Source organism: Hemitrygon akajei, chromosome 4 (genome assembly GCF_048418815.1).
Source record: "Hemitrygon akajei chromosome 4, sHemAka1.3, whole genome shotgun sequence".
NCBI classification, from domain to species: domain Eukaryota; kingdom Metazoa; phylum Chordata; class Chondrichthyes; order Myliobatiformes; family Dasyatidae; genus Hemitrygon; species Hemitrygon akajei.
In genome coordinates, this window is record NC_133127.1 from 176535178 (window position 1) to 176555202 (window position 20025).

Consider the following 20025-nt stretch of genomic DNA (forward strand, 5'->3'; position numbering starts at 1 on the left):
CAATCCCCCATCACCATTCCACAACCCTTTCGTTGAATTAACACATCAACAACGTCAGGATCTCAGCCTCCACAGCGTGAGCAACTCCAATGCCAAAGCAGATGGGAAAGAATCTGTAAGTCTGTAACCCACTGGCTCAACTCCTTCCCCTCAGTTGCTCTGACACTCGGACATGGGCGAAGAAAATGAAGAAAACACTGGGGAAAACTTAATGCCTTAGATGGAAATAAAGAAAAATGCAGTTATAAGAAATATAGCTTCTGTATTTATAGCACCTACTTTCTTAAAAGGTTATGGAGGTTCAGCATATCACTGGTTGGTTGCATCACAACCAATCTGAATGCATAGTAATGCAAGAAGCTGCAGAGAATAGTGGACTTAAATCCAATGGAGGGCAATGCAGGAGGGATGTGTTAGCTTGATCTTAGAGTAGTTAAAAGTTTGGATCAACATCACTGTCCAAGGGGCCTGTACTGTGCAGTAATGTTCTATGTACAGTACATCATGGGCACATCCCTCCACACCATCAGTTGTACCTACATGAGCTGCTGCCTGATGAAGGAAACTTCCACCATCCAAGTTCCTCATCATCCAGTCCATACTATCCTCACAGACAGAAGGTATAGACACCTGAGGTCCAAGTTCAAGATCAGCTACTTCCCTTTAACTATTGGGTTTTGAACCCTAATCACCACCTCAGTATAGCAACACTGTGATCAATTTAACAACTTTGCACTAAAATGAAACTCTTTTGTCCTCATTGTGTTATTTTTGTGTTTTAAGTTTGTTATAGTGGGGGGGGCGGTAATGGGGACAAGCTCCCACTACTGATTAAGTGTTCCCAATAGTGTGTGCCTCAATCAGCCTCTAACAACCAAGACCAGCTCCTGGCCTTCACATGTGCTTTAACTACTAAGCCCAGTGGAACCATTTCTACTGACAAGAGAATGGGCAAAGGTGGGTTACTGGCACTTAAAAAACAGTCACTTTGGGCAGATGGGGCTCATCAGCCATGGTTGGCAGCTCATCTAAGAGAAGGAAAACTCTGATCTCAAACCTCTGCTGCCTTGCGGCTACACCCACTCATGAGGAAGGCTTCAGGAGTAAACCTGAGGGAAAAGTCCAGTGATGGAGTCCCTAAGGCAGTCCTATATCGAGTTCAATGCTGACTGGCAACTCCCGTGACGATGCTGGTACCACACTGTATCGGTGTTTGGGTTCATCAGATCTGTGGAGAGGGGGAGGCTGCTACGTGGACAACAGCTTGCTCTCCATATCATACAGCGTCATTCTATTTATTACAAAGACTGTAGCTAATATTGATCAATATTGCCTTGCACAATTTGTGACGAGACCTTGACCAGGATGGCTAGGACCCAAGTGCTGGAGTATCCGAGTCTAGGATCGAGACGCAGTACAAGACTGAACCGAGAGCTGGGCACTAAACTAGAAGACAATCCAAATTGAGCACCGAATGTCAGTTTGTGTGCTCATTAAACATTGAAATCCTGGAACCAACACATGGCAGCCAATTAGCAGTCAGGTCCAAAGTCTTTAAAAGGGTCATGCCAGCTATCCGTACTCCAGAAGGTTAATGTCAAAATCCCGGAAGCTGGCATGACATATCCTAACACAATAAACCAGATTACAAGCAAGAGATTGTAAAAGGTATTTGGAAGAACCATTTTAAGAGTTACAAGTTTTTTTTTCTCTCAAAGTTGTTACTGAGCCACATCCCCCGCCCTCTTCTCTTCCCGACATACCTCCATCTTGTCACACAGCTTCAGCACTCGCAGCACGTTCCTGCACACGTTTTCGATGCTCGTGTTTCCGTGAGTACAGGTTATTCCCAGGACTTCAACGTTCGGAGCTGCAAGAGCCATCATTATCGCCTGGGCGTCATCCACCCCAACGTCAACATCCAAGATCAACAGCTTCTTTTCCAGGGGGCACACTGTGGGTCGGAGAAATTGGAGAAAATCTGGCACAAAGTTCAACTCTAACTGTTTATCACAGGATTAAAGGATGTACTTTGTGGTGCGGTTCATATTTTAACCAGTCCTGTACACTAAGGAATATAACCATATAACAATTACAGCACGGAAACAGGCCATCTCGGCCCTTCTAGTCCATGCCGAACGCTTCCTCTCACCTAATCCCACCTACCTGCACTCAGCCCATAACCCTCCATTCCTTTCCTGTCCATATACCTATCCAATTTTACTTTAAATGACAATACCGAACCTGCCTCTACCACTTTTACTTTAACTCATGAGTCTTTAACTCATATGTTCTGGTTGTGTCCGCTTTTGAAAAAATATTGGAAAGATATTTTTGATATTATTTCTGCGGTATTGAACATTGATTTACAACCTCATCCTATTACTGCAATTTTTGGTTTACCAATGATGGACTCACTCCATTTATCCTCTTCCGCATGTCGAATGATTGCATTTCTTACATTAATGGCTAGAAGATCTATTTTGTTGAATTGGAAAGAAATTAATCCTCCTACCGTATTTCATTGGTTTTCTCAAACTATGTTATGTCTAAGTTTAGAAAAAATTAGAAGTGTTGTATTTGATACTTCTATTAAATTTGAAAAGATATGGAGACCATTTATTCAATATTTTCATATGATGTAATATGACCCTATTCCAAGCCTATTTGTTTTTCCAGTTTCGATTTTATATATGTTGAGAGGATTGGAGTTGACGACTCTGATGATTTTGTATTTTTGTGAGATATTATAAACAGCCCTTTTTTCCATTTTTTCTTTTTCTCTTTTTTTGTTTTTTTTCCTTATTAGTTATTAGATTAGTTTTTTCACATAATTTTTTTTCTTTTCCTTTTTTTTCTGTTTTTTTAAAATTTATATTATGATATACCTAGGTTTGCCTTATTTATTTGTATATTGTATCGTCCATGATTTGGGAATACTCATTTATACTGTAATCATTGCTAATGTATTCTTTCATGTTCAGTTGAAATGTGTATGTTTGTAATCCCATTATCTATGTATCAATTTTATTTTGTTGATATTAATAACAATAATAAAAAGATTGAAAAAGAAAGAATTGAACCCTGATCTTACAGACGGTACTGTAAAGCGTTGGGCTAACTGCTATGTTACCGTGCCAATGTCTATGCTAAAACCCTGGAACTAAAGCCAAGATCAGGTCCCCCATGATCTCTTTGAGAGATAGGCTGGAGTTAAGACTCCAAATGGTCTTCTTCTGTTCCTGTTTCTTGTGGCTCCCAATGCTTCCAGTGACAGGGAGATGCATATTTTTCAGCGCAATTTAACTGAGGTTGGCTCATCTTCCTTCAGTCTTTTTCATTACTAATCACCCTTGAGTGGGAAGTTCAATCACAATAGTTACTCATTTCTTTTAAACGTGTTACTCACCAGTTGGTATCACGACTTGCTGCATCATTGTCTTTTTTTTTTAAAATGTTAATGTGTCTCAGTTCCCAGTTTCAGGACCAGTGCCAGGTGAAGGGAAAAAGTCAATCACGTGCCCTTTCTGGATCTACAAGTCACAATTAAAGAAAGACATAGGATTGATTTGCCCATCAAGGATACCATGTAGTTGAAGTGAATCACTGGAGGAGGTAAAGTGATAAGCCACCAAACATTGACACAACATAGAAGACTATAACACAATGAAAGCCTGGGATAGGGACATATCTGAATTGGGACAAGACATAGACTGGGATGCGATTTGGGATAATGCTGCCGATGCTTCAAGAAACCCAAATCATCGGTATATACACTTAAAATTTTGTCATAGAGCATATCTAACACCGAGAATTAGACATCTGGAGGGACTAGTTCCTGACCCATATCGCTCATTTTGCCCCCCACAGAACCATTGGCTCTTTTATACATGTTGTATGGGAATGTCCAGGGGTTTTTGGTTTGTGGGGGAAGGTTATCAGTACTCTTACAGAACTAACGGGGGTACAATTACCAATGGACCCCGCTGTACGTCTTCTAAATGATGACTCCCACCTTTCCCTTACGGAAAAAACAGGCAAAATCTGGCCGGCAGCCTGACTGCAGCTAAGAAGATTGTAGTCCAGCATTGGAAACCTCCCCATGATATTTCAAGTACTCACTGGCTTCAGAGCTTTTTGTACATTTCTCACCTGGAATTATCATCAGCAAGAGTAAATGATGCACGACCAAACTCAATCTTAATGTGGACAAATTTGATATCTAACTTAAAAGATCTTCTGTTAAAATAGGAATGCTCTGTCTGTGTATGCACTACTATTCAGTTGGTTGGTGGCGGGGAGAGGGAGGGGTGGAGATGAGGGTTGGGGGGTGGCTGGGTTAAACAGTCAAAATGTAATCGGCAACTGTTTGTATTGAATGTAATTTGTTGGTGTTGCAATTAAAATTAGTGATAAAAAAAGACTACAGCACAGTACAGGCTCTTCAGCCCACAATGTTGTGCTGACATTTTAACCTACTCCAAGATCCATCTAACCCTTCCCTCCCACATAGCCCTCCATTTTTCCCTTATCCACATGCCTATCTAAGAGCCCTTTAAATATCCTAATTGTATCAGCCTCTACCACCAGCCCTGTCAGGGGTGTGTAAAATAACTTAACTTTGACACCACCCCTCCCTATACTCTCCTCCAATCACCTTAAAATTTCAATTTAGTCATTTCAGAATCAAAATCGTAATCAGAATTCGGTTTATTATAACTGACAGGTGTTGGGAAATTAGTTGTTTGCAGCAGCAGCACAGTGCGATGCATAAAATATATTATAAATTTCAATAATATATCAAAAATTAAATAGGAGGTGCAAAAACAGTGATGTAGAGTACAGGGATTCAGAAATCCGATGGTGGAAGGGAAGACGATGTTCCGAGCACATAGAGAGTGTGCCCTCAGTCTCCTGTACCTCATCTCTGATGGAAGTTGTAGCAGCAAAGCCAATCCAAAAATCAAAACAAAACAATTGCTGCTGGAATTGTTATACTTGCATGATAGGCCCTCAGCTCTGATGAAATGGTTGAAATGAGAATTGAATTCCTTATTTCGAGTCATAGAGAATAGTACAGCAGAGAAACAGGCCCTTTAGCCCATCTAGTGCCAGCTGAACCATTTAAATTGTCTAGTCCCATCAACCTGCACCAGGACCATAGCCCTCCATACCCCTACCATCCATGTACCTATCCAAACTTATCTTCAATGTTGAAATTGAGCTTGCACGCACCACTTTTGCTGGAGGCTCGTTCCACACTCTCACAATCCTCTGAGTGAAGAAGTTTCCGCTCATGTTCCCCTTAAGTTTTTGCCTTTCACTCTTAACCCATGACTTTTGGTTGTAGTCACACCCAACCTCAGTGGAAAAAGCTAGCTTGCATTTACCCTATCTATACCCCTCATAATTTTGTAAACCTCTATAAAATCTCCTCTCGATCTTCTAAAATCCCACCCTATTCAATCTTTCCTTATAACTCAAGTCCTCCAGACCCTGCAACATCCTTGTATATTTTTTCTGTACTCTTCCAAACTTATTTACATCTTTCCTGAAGGTAGATGACCAAAATTGCACATAACTCTCCAAATTAGGGCTCACCAAAGTCTTATACAACTTCAACATAACATCATATCTTCTGTACTCAGTACTTCAATTTATGAAGGCCAATGTGCCAAAAGCTTTCTTTACTTCCCTATCTACCTGTGATGCCACTTTCAATGGATTATGGATCTGTATCCCCAGATCCCTTTGTTCCACCACACTCCTCGGTGCCCTACTGTGGCCCTACCGAAGTGCAACACCTCTGCATTAAAATCCATCTGCCATTTTTCAGCCCATTTTTCCAGCTGGTTCAGATCCTGCTGCAAGCCGTGATAGCTTTCCTTCCTGTCCACTACACTCCCCAAACTTGGTGTCATCTGCAAATTTGCTGATCCAGTTAAGCACAATATCATCCTGATCATTGATATAGATGAAAAACAGCAATGGACCCAGCACTGATCCCTGCAGTATGCCACTAGCCACAGGCCTCCAGTCAGAGAGGCAACCATCTACTACCCCTCTCTGGTGTTCCCCACAAAGCCAATGTCTAGTCCAATTTACTACCTCGTCTTGAATGCTGAGCAACTGAACCTTCCTGACCGACTTCCCATGCAGGACCTTGTCAAATGCCTGATAAAGTCTGTGTAGACAACATCCACTGCCTTGCCTTCAACCACTTTCCTGGTAACTTACTTGAAAAAAATCTAAGATTGATTAGACACGAACTACCATGCACAGAGCCATGCAAACTATCCTTAATCAGTCCCTGTCTATCCAAATACATATACATCTGGTCCCTCAGAAAGCCTTCCAACAATGTTCCCGGTACTAGTGTCAGGCTCACCAGCCTATAATTTACTGGACATGAGGAAATCTGCAGATGCTGGAAATTCAAACAACAACACACACAAAATGCTGGCAGAACGCAGCAGGCCAGGCAGCATCTATAGGAGAGAGAGAGAGAGAAACGTGGCTGGTGGGGGGATCCCATTAGAAATGACGTAAGTTAGGGTTCAATTCTTGCCATGTGCTTATAAGGCAACCCCTTATTTCCAGGCATCAGTCTGGTGAAACCATTGAGCAACCTCAAATATATCAAGGATCAACTTTATTCTCCATCTACAGTACATGTACATGTATTCAGAATTTGCTGTGGTGCGCTGGTGCAACATGCAAATTTAAAAAAATCATTCAACTATTATAAACAATAAAGAGTTATATGATATATAAAGTTGAAGGTTAAAGTAAGGATTTGGAGTAAAAAGCACATACAGACTTAAATACCAGCATGTATTTACAATGTAAACACTGCTATACAAGTGGTAATAGATAGAGGGGAGTGGGGATGTCAAACTAGAATGGTTGATCAGATTAACTGCCTGAGGGAGAAAACATCTAAAGTGGTGTAAGGATTTTGTTTTAATAGCCCTATAGCTTTTGGAAAAGATGGTTTGGAGGGTGGGTAGTGATCACAATGATATTTCCTGTCCATTTCTTTATCCAGGACACAAACAAGTCCTGCAGTGATGGTAGACTGTAGCCAATGACCTGTTCTGTTGACCTGACAGATCTCTGTAGTTTTTGTTTATTGTAACATATACAAAACATTCCTCTTTAATTAAAACCAAAATTGGCTGAAGTACCCCTGGTCTTACCTCACCAACACCCTGGAAAACAGCATCAAAGGTATATTTTCATCAAGGAGTCAAAAGAGAAGGGAAGCTTGCAGGAAGGTGGAACTAAGGCCAAGATCAGATGCCCTGTGATCTCAGTGATAAATACACGAAGGTTAAAATACCAAAAAGCCTTCTCCTGTCCTACATCTTGCCTCTCCCGATGCTTCAGGTGATTAGGAGATCCATGTTTTTCAGTACACTTTAACTGGGATATATTCACCTTCTTGGGTCTGAGGATTTTGACATATCCTGTTTTATTGTGCTTCAGGGAAGTAGCGGTTAGCATATCGCTTTACAGCGCTAGCTGTAAGATTGGGATTCAATTCCAGCAGATCTCGGTAAGGAGTTTGCACGTTCTCTCTGTTACTGTGTGGCTGTCCTCTGGATATGCCAGTTCCCTCGTACGTTCCAAAAAGACCTACAATTTGGGTTCCTGAGTTGTGGGAGTGCTATGTTAGTGCCAGAAGCAGGGCGATGCTTGCTTATTGCTCATCACAATCCTTGCTGCTTTGATTTGACACAAATGGCGTATTTCACTGTACGTTTTGATGTACATGTGACAATTTGGATTTCCTGCTATTTCTCAGCTTTGAGAGAATCAAGTTCCACTGGCTTTCTGTTAAAAACAATAAATCACCAACACTGACTATACTGTCCTCTTAAACAATGATGTGTTGCCTAATGCATATTTAAACAGAACATTCACAACAGGTTATGCAGCATCTGTGGGGACAGAAAGAGAACTAACCTTTAAGTTTCCAGGACCCTTCGAGAGGCCACTTTTCCAGGTCTAATGAATGGTCATTGGCCCAAAGCATCAAAATCAAAGTCAAAATAAACTTATTATCAAAGTATGTACATACTACCATATGCTATCTTGAGATTCATTTACTTGCAGGCATTTACAGGAAATATAATACAAGTTAAGAAAAACTACACATAAACAAAGACTGACAAAAAATGTGCAAAAGAAGACAAATTTTGCAAATTAAACAAACAAGTAAATAGATAAAATTGAAAAAAAATATTTGTAGAGTCCTTGAAAGTGAGTCTGTGGGTTATGAAATCAGTCTTTCAAAATTGTTTGGTGATTATGTGGTGAGTGAGTGAAGTTATCCACGCCGTTTCTGGAGCCTGATGGTTATAGGTTAGTAACTGTTTCTGAACCTCATGGTGAGGGTCCTAAGACTTCTGTACACCTCTTGTCTGATGCTAGCAGTGAGAAGAGAGCATGTCCTGGGTGGTAGGGGTCTTAAATGATGGATGCTTCTCCCTGGTGGCAATGCTCCATGTAAATGTACTCAATGGTGGGGAGGACTTTGCCTGTGATAGACTGGGCTGTATCCACCATTTTCTGTAGTCTTTTCCATTCCTGGGCATTGGTGTTTCCATACCAGGTTGTGATGCAGCCAGTCAGGATATTCTCCAACATGCATCTATAGAAATTTTTCAAAGTTTTAGGTGACATGCCAAATCTATCAAATTTCTATGAGAGTTAAGGTGTTGCTGTGGGTCTTTGTGATGGTACTGATGTGCAATCCTTGGACATTGACTCTCTTTCTCCCTCCAAGGATGCTCTCTGACCTGCTGGGGATTTGCAGAACTCTCTGCATTAATTTCAAGTTGTCATTATTCACCTGCTATGGTGTTTTTTTTATACGTGGGTGGGAAGGAGCTGTTATCCTGTTCTCCTGATCCAATGAAAATGGTCAGATGGGCATTTCTTGACTAACTGAGAAAGGGTCTTGGAAACAGCAGTGGCAGATAGTAATAGAACAGGATATCACAGACTATCTTAAGATGATATTAACTGTATGGCTGCCCCATAACTACTGGCTTGGTAGGGTTGAAATCTTCTTGCTTCTCAGTTGATTTAAATATCCCAAGATTTTTGTAGTGGGCTTTGTTTCTGAGGACAAAGTGTCAGGACACAGGTCATTGACTGGAGTACTATGGAGAAGTGTGATAGTCATCGATTGGAGTACTGCACAGACACAGGTATTCCTGTGCAAGTCCAGTGAAGAGCTCTAAAAACCCAGTCTCCATAAAAGAGGGGTACCGCCTAGCGGAGTGGTCATTGTGGGAGCGGTCATTGACGGAGTGGTCTAAGTCAGAGTGGTAAGGCTTTGGCTCAACAGGCAGAGGCGAGGTAAGTAGGTAAGCTCATTCCTTATTTCTTATTTATTTTTTTCTTATCTAACTTTTGACAGAATAGGGGGTATGTCTACAGGGCCAGTGTTCTGTTCTGGGAGTCAGATATGAAATTTCCAGGAGTCTACACCAGGTGCATCGAGATGCAGCTCTTTCGGGACCATGTTAGGGAACTGGAGCTGCAGCTTGATGACCTTTGGCTTGTTAAGGAAAGTGAAGAGGTGATAGACAGCAGCTACACGGAGGTAGTCACCCTAAGGCTACAGGGGACAGATAAATGGGTGACTGTCAGGAAATGGACAGCAGAAGGCGTGCCTGTGGCTGTCCCTCTCGACAATAAGTACTCCATTTTGAGTACTGTCACAATTGCATTGGAGGACTTCAATATGAAAGGGGATTTGGAAAATTCAATTTGTACTTCAGGGAGCGCGAAGTGCAGAATCAAATATCTCTGTGATGATTGTACGCTCTAGTGTCAATTGTTTGGTGACAATAAAGTAAAGTAAAATCAGGCTGGCGTCAGATTGCAAGAGAGGGAATTTGTTGAATGCCTAGGAGATGGCTTTTTAGAACAGCTTGTGTTTGAGCCTACTCAGAACTAGAGGGCATAGCCTCAAAATTGAGGAGGAACTTTTAGAACAGAGGTAAGGAAGAATTTTTTTTAGCCAGAGTCTTGTGAATTTGTGGAATGCTCTGCCACAGACTGCGGTGGAGGCTAAGTCTGTGGGTATATTTAAGGCGGAAGTTGATAATTCCCTGATGGGGCAGGGCACCAAAGGATATGGTGAGAAGGCAGGTATGCAGAATGGGATCTGGGATTAGCCATGATGGAATGATGGAGCAGACTCGATGGCTTAGTTCTGCTTCTATGTCTGATGGTAATCAACCCAATAACAATGCTTGCGTATAGTATCTATGCCTTGTTTAATATGTTCCCTACAAGAGCACCCAGACTGAAAGTTCTGCTGGGGCTCCTGCTTTCTCCGGTGTTCGGAAACAGTCACAATAAATAGCAACACACACAAAATGGTGGAGGAACTCAACAGGTCAGGCAGCATCTCGGAGGGAAATGAAATGTCAACTTTCCGGGCTGAGTCATTTCATCAGCCTGGTGAACTACATATACCTGTCTGGAAACGCACCCCACCCCCGCGCTGACTGCTCCTGTGGCTCCTCCCACGGACCCGGTATAAAGGCGATTGGAGCCTGAGCCCTGGCCTCAGTCTCCAGGATATTGTGTGGTGGTTAATTGCTGCTTGTTCTTTCTTCCAGCTAATAAAAGCTTATATCTCGCCTCACGTCTCCAAGAGTTATTTATGGTGCATCAATCAGTTCCTCCAACATTTTGTCAGTGTTGCTCAAGATTTTCAACAGTTGCAGAATCTCCCGTGGTCACAATGAATTGGAAAGCTAACGAACTTATTCAAACGCGATACAACACACGTAAAGTGCTAAAGATACTCAGCAGGACTTAATGAAGGGTCTTGGCCCAAAACGTCATCTTTTCCATAGATGAGTTCTTCCAGCATTTTATGTGAATAAATTTATTTGGAGAAATAATCGGCAATACGGAATGATAGTTGTCCATCGAAGAACGCTGAGCAGCGAAAACTTTAAAACCGCCACTGTGTGAATCAAGGTATTGCTGGTGATGGATTGACACCTAAGTTCACTAAAAAAAAGTTGTCTAGGGCGCACCCTCACTTTAAGAAATCTTTAAATACGTTTAATAGTTAAAGAACTTAAGAGTTAAAATGAAACAAAAACCGGAATGATGATTTAAATAAACCTAGAAAACGTGGATATGAACATCGAACGAATTAGTTAAAAGGGTGCCGCCCCAGTCCCGCATTGAATTTGAGTTAAAGATGAGATTGCAATGAAATATTGTACTGTTGAAAATTAAACACGGTCTGTTTCACAGTTCCGATGGTTTGCCAAGGCAGGAAACTGCTGGATAAAATAAAAAACCTCGCTTAACGCAACAAATCAATGAAATTATCTTGAAGATTTAGAAAAATTACAGAAGGCCCTGCAACAGGAAGCCAAATGAAGGTATACACGTTCCAAAGATCTGTTCTGACAGAATAAACCAGGCTTCGCTCTTTCTCAGTATCGACAAATCAGTTTATCAGAAATTTCAGATATCACCAATTAAAGGTTTTGTGCGCTGATGTTCTCGTTCTATATCCGGAATTTAAAGCTGCGTTAATACATTAGTAACTATTTTACCGGCTGGAATATCCAGTCCGAACAGGGGAGTTCTTAAAGAACGCTCCAATCGCCTTTATACCGGGTCCGTGGGAGGAGCCACAGGAGCAGTCAGCGCGGGGGTGGGGTGCGTTTCCAGACAGGTATATGTAGTTCACCAGGCTGATGAAATGACTCAGCCCGGAAAGTTGACATTTCATTTCCCTCCGAGATGCTGCCTGACCTGTTGAGTTCCTCCACCATTTTGTGTGTGTTGCTATTTATTGTGACTGTTTCCGAACACCGGAGAAAGCAGGAGCCCCAGCAGAACTTTCAGTCTGGGTGCTCTTGTAGGGAACATATTAAACAAGATTAAACAGATTTTGCGTATTGGGGAGGGAGACAGCAAATGTTGCAAAAACAGAGCAAGTCCCTCGCAATGCGGCAATCCGATAGTCTCGACAGTGGAAACTGGAATTAAAGGGAAAAGGAGAAACCAGGGGGTTGCTTAACAGGCAAGTAAGATTAAAGTATAGCAAAAACACGGAAAAATGCAATGGTAAAAAATACTTTTCTCTCCAAACACTCCAAATAATTTTAACACGTTGAGTGGTTATTCTAATGAGAAATTTAATTCTTTTCACCTGGTTAATTGTTGCTGTCCAGTCGTATCTCCTCTCTTATTGAATGCTGGCGAAGTGCGCACACAGCCCGTCGGCGTTTTCCCACTCCAGCGCCGGCAGCTTCTCCAACTCGGCAACTACATCTGTTTGTGGATGTCATGCAACTTTAGTCTTTTCGTGACAGGGAACCGGCCCGCTCCCAGAAGTGCAACTCCACCCATGAATATCTTACAAGATTTCACCCCGAGGCTACGTTCCAAAATATCTGTATTCTTATGCAAGCGCTGAGATGAAGTTTTACAGAGTATAATTAAGACCAGGCTTACAATTCGGCTTTTGATGCTCTTGAGTTCAAAGACTCCTGTTTAAAATCCAGATAGCAATTTTGCAAGTTCAATTAGATATAGCCACTCCTTTAGACTGTAAGATATAGGAGCAGAGATAGGCCATTCGGCCTATCGAGTCTGCTCTGCCATTCAATCATGGGCTGATCCAATTCTTCCAGTCATCCCCCACTCCCCTGCTTTCACCCCATACCCTTTGATGCCCCAGCTGATCAAGAACCCTATCTATCTCCGCCTTAAATACACCCAATGACTTGGCCTCCATAGCCACTCATAGCAACAAATTCCACAGATTTACCACCCTCTGACTAAAGTAATTTCTCGGCATCTCAGTTCTAAAAGGACGTTCTTCAATCCGGAAGTCGTGCCTTCTTGTCCTAGAATCCCTTACTTTGGGAAATAAGTTTGCCATATCTAATCTGTTCAGGCCTTTTAACATTCAAAATGTTTCTATGAGATCCCCCCTCATTCTCCAGAACTCCAGGGATTAAGCCCAGGAGCTGCCAGATGTTCCTCATATGGTAACCCTTTCACTCCTGGAATCATTCTTATCAATCTTCTCTGAACCTTCTCCAATGTCAATATAGCCTTTCTAAAATAAGGAGCCCAAAACTGTACACAATACTCCAAGCAACACACACAAAATGCTGGTGGAACACAGCAGGCCAGGCAGCATCTATGAGGAGAAGCACCGTCGATGTTTCGGGCCGAGACCCAGATTTCCTCGTGTTTGCTTTTGAAATACACAATACTCCAAGTCTGGTCTCACAAGTGCATTACAGAACCTCAACATCACATCCCTGCTCTTATATTCTGTACCTCTAGAAATGAATGCCAACATTGCAATCGCCTTCTTCACAACCAACTCAACCTCGAGGTTAACCTTTAGGATATCTTGCTCAAGTCTCTTTGCATCTCTGCATTTTGAATTCTCTCCCCATCTAAATAATAGCCTGCCAGTTTATTTCTTCGACCAAAGTGCATGACCATACACTTTCCAACATCATATTTCATTTGCCACTTTCATGCCCATTCCTGTAAACAATCTAAGTCTCTCTGCAAGCTCTCTGTTTCCTCAACACTACCTGCTCCTCCACCTATCTTTGTATCATCAGCAAATTTAGCCACAAATCCATTAATACCGTAGTCCAAATCATTGACATACATCATAAAATGCAGCGGTCCCAACACTGACCCCTGTGGAACTCCACTGGTAACCGGCAGCCAGCCAGAATAGGATCCCTTTATTCCCACCAGGTGATGCTCCACCCATGCTGGTAACTTCCCTGTAATTCTATGAGCTCTTACCTTGTTAAGCAGCCTCATGTGTGGCACCTTGTGAAAGGCCTTCTGAAAAATCCAAGTAGCCCATGTCTACTGCATCTCTTTTGTCTACCCTGCTTGCAATTTCCTCAAAGAACTGCAGTAGATTTGTCAGGTAGGATTTTCCCTTCAGGAATCCATGCTGGCTTTGCCCTATCTTGTCATGTGTCTCCAAGTATTCTGTAATCTCATCCCTAACAATCGATTCCAACAACTTCCTAACCACTGATGTCAGGTCTATAGTTTCCTTTCTACTGCCTCCCACCCTTCTTAAATAGCAGAGTAACATTCGCAATTTTCCAGTCATCCGGTACCATGCCAGAACCTGTCGATTCTTGAAGGATCATTGTTAATGCCTCTGCAATCTCTCCGGCTACTTCCTTCAGAACCCGAGGGTGCATTCCATCAGGTTCAGGAGATTTATTCACTCTCAGACCATTAAGCTTCCTGAGCACCTTCTCAGTCGTAATTTTCACTGCACTAACTTCACTTCCTTGACACTCTTGAATGTCCGGTATTCCTTGATGTCTCCCACTGTGAAGACTGATGCAAAATATGCATTCAGTTCTTCTGCCATCTCTGCATCTCTCATTACAACATCTCCAGTGTCACTTTGTATTGGTCCTATATCTACCCTCAACTCTCCTTTACCCTTTATATACTTTGTTACGGATTCAAGCAACAATAAATATATGAGTTAGGCAGGGTTTTTATAACAAATAACACGTTTATTAAACACTGAAAACAAACCCCCAAAAAGTAAACAAATCACTAACGTAACCGGAAATCAGCTGCTGTGCGGCAGCTTAAACAGTTCTTAAAGCAAGGAAGCTTAAACAGTTCTTAAAGCGATGTTGCAAAAACAGTTCTTCAAAGTAGTATTGCAAAAGTTCAAAATGCTTACAGTCCATTTAAGGGAGAGACTTTTTAAGATGATTTAAATTCTCTTTCACATCGTGTTGTTGCAGTTCCCAGTCGAACTACTTTTCCCACGATGAATTTTACAGAGATGGAAATAAAATGGCTTAAAGGCACTGTCCTTTCCTTTACAACACTGTACTCAATCCTTTCTTTTTTAAAAATTTTTTTTATTAGTTTTTCAAAACATTTTACAAATTAAAAACCCCAAATCCCAATGAGGAGCATTAATACAGTACAAAATTAAGCATACAATAACAATATGCTACAAAGGAAGAGAATTTAACAAAAAAGCACCTAAATTAAAGACAAGTAAGCTTAGTGTCCTCCCCAAGCCCCACAACACAAGAAAAAAACAACTCCAGACCGACCACAACACAATATAGAGAGTATAAGTCAGGACAGTCAAATTCCCAGACTGTGAATACACTTAGCAACAGAGGATAATAATGCCTACTAACAGAAAAAAAAGGGAGCTGAAAGCAAGGGACCGAAAAGAAGAAAAAAAAAAGAAAAAAAACCCTAGTCAAGAGGAAGGTTATGAAAGTACTCGATAAAAGGTCCCCAGACCTTATGGAACTTTAGATCTGAATTAAGAACTGAATAATGAATTTTTTCGAGGTCCAAGCAGGCCATAATGTCGTTAAGCCATTGCGCATGAGTGGGCGGGGCAACATCTCTCCATCTAAGGAGGATCAAGCATCTAGCCAGGAGAGAGGCAAAGGATAGTATTCGGCATTTGGTCGGACCCAGACATAAATCTGTCTCGCCCCAAAAACCGAACAGAGCAATTAAGGGGTTTGGTTCTAGGTGCTGATTCAGAATACCCGATAATGTAGTGAAGACATCTTTCCAGAATTTCTCCAAGCTAGGACAGAGCCAGTACATATGGATGAGAGAGGCCACGCCCCTCTTGCATTTATCATAGAGCGGACTAATGCCAGGGTAGAATCGAGATAGTTTAGATTTAGACATATGGGCTCTATGAACAATCTTAAACTGTAAAAGGCAATGGCGAGCACAAAGAGAGGTTGAGTTAACCGATTTGAGAACTGAGTCCCAGCTCTCCTCGAATAAGGAGATATTTAAATCCTGCTTACTCAATCCTTTCTGCTATTTCACAGAGATTAACACGAGCACAGTCAACGAATTCCTTCCGAATGAGGATCAAACAAGGTCGAACCTGTTTCACCGTCAAAATCGACTTCCCTTGATCTTTTAACTCCTGAACTCCAATCTTCACTCTCCACTGATTCTCAACTAGCAGTATTATAAAGAAACTGCTGGCAATGACCTTTTAAACTTTAGGCATTAGATAAAACTTCATCTTTCAACTAAACTGCATCATAACATTAAATCATACAGAGACATGAAGTCAACATGGCAAATCCAGCCACGAACTGCCCCTCCTCACAGGGAGGGGTCCTCCTTTTATACCCTGTAAAAAAAATTGTCACATGACCTCTACTGGCGGGAAAATGCCATCACTCCACCATCACAAGACCATTACCTCAAGTCCAGTACAGCTTCAACACCTGTCACGTGACAAGTACACCACTGTCACGTGTCACAGGTACGTAACACCTCCCTCCAAAAAAAAAACATTTATGGTCTGTCAAGAACAAAAATTTTAACAATTATTTGCAAGAAAAACAAATGTATAAATTTTATAACATACACAATATACAATACAGTATCATCATATAACATCTTACAACTCACAATACAGTAGGAGTGTTACAATTGTAAAAAAAACCACTCCATAAAAAAAAAATTACATTGTACATTCAACATCGAGATAGACAATCAGCAACCACATTATCTTTACCTTTAATATGAGTTATCACAATATTGTACTCTTGTAACATCAAACTCCAATTTAATAATCTTCTGTTTTTGTTTTTCATCTTACTCAGAAAAACTAATGGTTTATGATCAGTGTAAACAATAAGTGGTTTTTGAGTTGTACCAACATATACCTCAAAATATTCTAAAGCTAAAACAAGAGATAACAATTCCTTCTCTATTGTCGAATAGTTTCTTTGATGCTTATTAAATTTCTTAGAAAAGTAAGCTACTGGATGATCAACCTCATCACCCTCATTCCTTTGCATTAATACCGCTCCTGCAGCCTCATCATTAGCACCTACAGCTAATGAAAAAGATTTTTCGAAGTCAGGTGCCTTGAGCACAGGTTGTTGACATATCATTGTTTTCAATTTTTCAAATGCTTCTTGACAAGGCACTGTCCACACAAACTTCACATTCTTCTGCAAAAGGTTAGTTAATGGAAGGGCAACATTAGTAAAATTCTTACAAAATTTTTGATAATATCCTACCATTCCCAAGAATCTTCTGAGAGTTTTTTCCCCCGTTGGAGTGGGAATCTCTAAAATTGCCTGAACTTTTGCCTGAACAGGAGCTACCTTACCTTGACCCACAACATAACCAAGGTAAGTCACAGTGGCATGTCCAAATTCACTCTTAGCTAAATTAATAGTTAAGTTAGCTTTTGAAAGCCTTTCAAACAATTTCTCCACTGCAATAAAGTGTGCTTCCCAAGTATCATTTCCTGTCACTAAATCATCAATATAAGCATCAGTATCCTTCAATCCCTGAATCACAGAGTTAATCATCCTCTGGAAAGTACCTGGGGCATTCTTCATCCCAAATGGAAAAACATTATATTCATATAGCCCAGATGGAGTTACAAATGTAGAAATCTCTCTACTTCTTTCCATTAATGGAACACACCAATACCCTTTCAATAAATCAATCTTTGTAAGGAACTTTGCTTTTCCAACTTTATCTACACAATCATCTACTCTAGGAATTGGATATGCATCTGTTTTCGTTACAGCATTCACCTTCCTATAATCCGTACAAAACCTAATACTACCATTTGGTTTTGGCACCATAACACAGGGTGAACTCCAATTCGAGTTAGTATGTCTAATAATATTATTCTCTAACATATATTCAATTTCTTTCTCAGCAAGTTCACATTTTTCTATGTTCATCCTATATGGGTGTTGTTTAATAGGTTTAGCATCTCCAACATCTACATCATGTGAAGCTATAGTAGTCCTTCTCGGAACATCTGGAAACAAATCCTTATATTTAAAAATTAATTCCTTCATCTGCTGTTTCTGCTCTGGCTGTAAATGTGCTAGTTTCTCATCAGTATTTTCCAGAATGGTTGAATTTGGTAACCTAACAGAAACAATGTTGGATTTAGAATGAAATTCAGATGAATCATCTGTCATGTTCCTAGTTAAATCAAACTCATTTTCATTAACCACAACAGTCACAGTATCAGATTGTTTCTCAAAATATGGTTTTATCATATTTATATGGCAAAGTTGTGTTGACCTACGATCTGGAATTTTTATCATGTAATCCACATCATTGATTTTAGACACAATTTCATAAGGACCATGAAATCTAGCTTGTAAAGGATTCGTTTGCATGGGGAAAAGAACCAACACCTTATCTCCAGGCTTAAACATCCTCATCCTAGCTTCTTTATCATACCAGGTTTTCATTTTCTCCTGAGCCAATTTTAAATTTTCCTTGGCTAAGCTACAAGCTTTATGTAACCTGTCCTTAAATTTCAAAACATAGTCCAACAAATTAGTGCGTATTTCCTTACTAATCCACTGTTCTTTTAATAAAGCTAAAGGACCTCTAACTCTATGCCCAAATACAAGTTCAAATGGATTAAAACCTAAAGATTCTTGTACCGATTCCCTTACTGCAAATAAAAGTAAGTTTATACCCTCATCCCAATCACTTTCATTTTCCACACAATATGTCCTAATCATATTCTTGAGGGTAGAATGAAACCTCTCTAAGGCACCTTGCGATTCTGGATGGTATGCAGATGAAATGATTTGCTTAGCTCCCAATTTATAAACTATCTGTTGAAACAATCCAGACATAAAATTACTGCCTTGATCAGTTTGTATTTCCCTCGGTAATCCAAAATAAGTAAAGAACTTTATAAGAGCCTTTGTCACAGTTTTAGCTGTTATATTCCTAAGTGGTACTGCCTCTGGAAACCTAGACGAAGTACACACACAATCTACAATAACTTTAGAAAACAGTTCACCAAATGCTGGAATAGGTTGTAATGGAGCCACTGGTGTAACTTGATTTGGTTTACCCACAATTTGACAAGTATGGCACGTTTTACAAAACATCACCACATCTTTTCTTAGACCAGGCCAGTAAAAATGTTCTAAAATCTTGTCCACAGTTTTCCTTACCCCTTGATGTCCACCTAAAGGCACACTATGAGCTAAAGTCAAAATCTCATTTCGATAAACTTTAGGGACAACTACCTGGTAAACAATATTCCATTCCTCACTTGCAGGAATTGTAGGTGATCTCCACTTCCTCATCAACACTCCTTTTTCCAAGTAATGTCCTACTGGCACCCTCTCAATTTCACTATCTAGTAGAGCTTGTTCTCTTAATTTTATAATCTCAGGGTCTCTATTCTGCTCTGCTATCATCTCCTTCCAAGACAGAGACAAATCTTCATAGTCAGACTTACTCCAAGAATCTTGTTCAAACAACAAAGGTAAGAAAGTCTCTGACACATCCTCAAAACTCGAATCCTGAGTTGAACAATCATGAGTAACAACCTCATTCTGCGCATCAATCTTTTTAGCCATAGCTCTAGTCACAACACAGGAAGAATCTGTGTTAGAATTCATCTCTGGTTCCTCTGACTCCATTGTCAAATGCACTTCAGGAAAAATTTGTCCACCTGCCAAGTCATTACCTAACAATAAAGAAATACCCTTCACAGGTAAGCTATGCTGTAATCCTACTTTAACAAATCCTGTAACTAACCCTGACTTTAAATTTACTTTATGCAAATGTACAGGCATAAAATCACTCCCAACACCTCTTATATAATTTACCTCACCAGTATCAGACTCTTCATTAAACTTCAATACACTGTCTAACATCAGTGATTGAGAAGCTCCAGTATCCCTAAGGATTTTTATTGGCACCAGAATAGATCCTTCTTTCAAGGATACAAACCCTTCAGTTATAAAATGATCATATCCCTTTTTAACTTGGTCAGACTCTAACAAAACCTCATTTGTGTTTATCGAACCCTGTAATTTTACAGGTGCTTCAGTGTGTTGCACACAAGCATCTGGAACTGCTTCCTTCTCTTTCTTTTTCAATCTGAAACAGTTAGCTATTACATGGTCAGGCTTCCTACATAGTTACAAATAA

At 40.5% G+C, this 20025-nt stretch overlaps 1 protein-coding gene across 6 annotated transcripts in view; it reads right to left on the minus strand.

Moving 5' to 3' along the window:
* LOC140726988 (inosine-uridine preferring nucleoside hydrolase-like) overlaps positions 1-20025 on the minus strand; it is a 68674-nt gene that overhangs the window by 11401 nt on the left and 37248 nt on the right. For 5 of the 6 annotated variants that reach the window (XM_073044087.1, XM_073044086.1, XM_073044085.1 and 2 more), the window contains 3 exons: positions 12206-12327; positions 3410-3533; positions 1764-1954 (listed from right to left, as the gene is read on the minus strand). In XM_073044087.1, coding sequence (XP_072900188.1) covers positions 1764-1954; positions 3410-3437 — 219 coding nt within the window. In that variant the 5' untranslated portion in view covers positions 3438-3533; positions 12206-12327. The remainder of the gene's footprint in view (positions 1-1763; positions 1955-3409; positions 3534-12205; positions 12328-20025) is intronic. The other variant, XM_073044090.1, reaches the window with a different exon arrangement.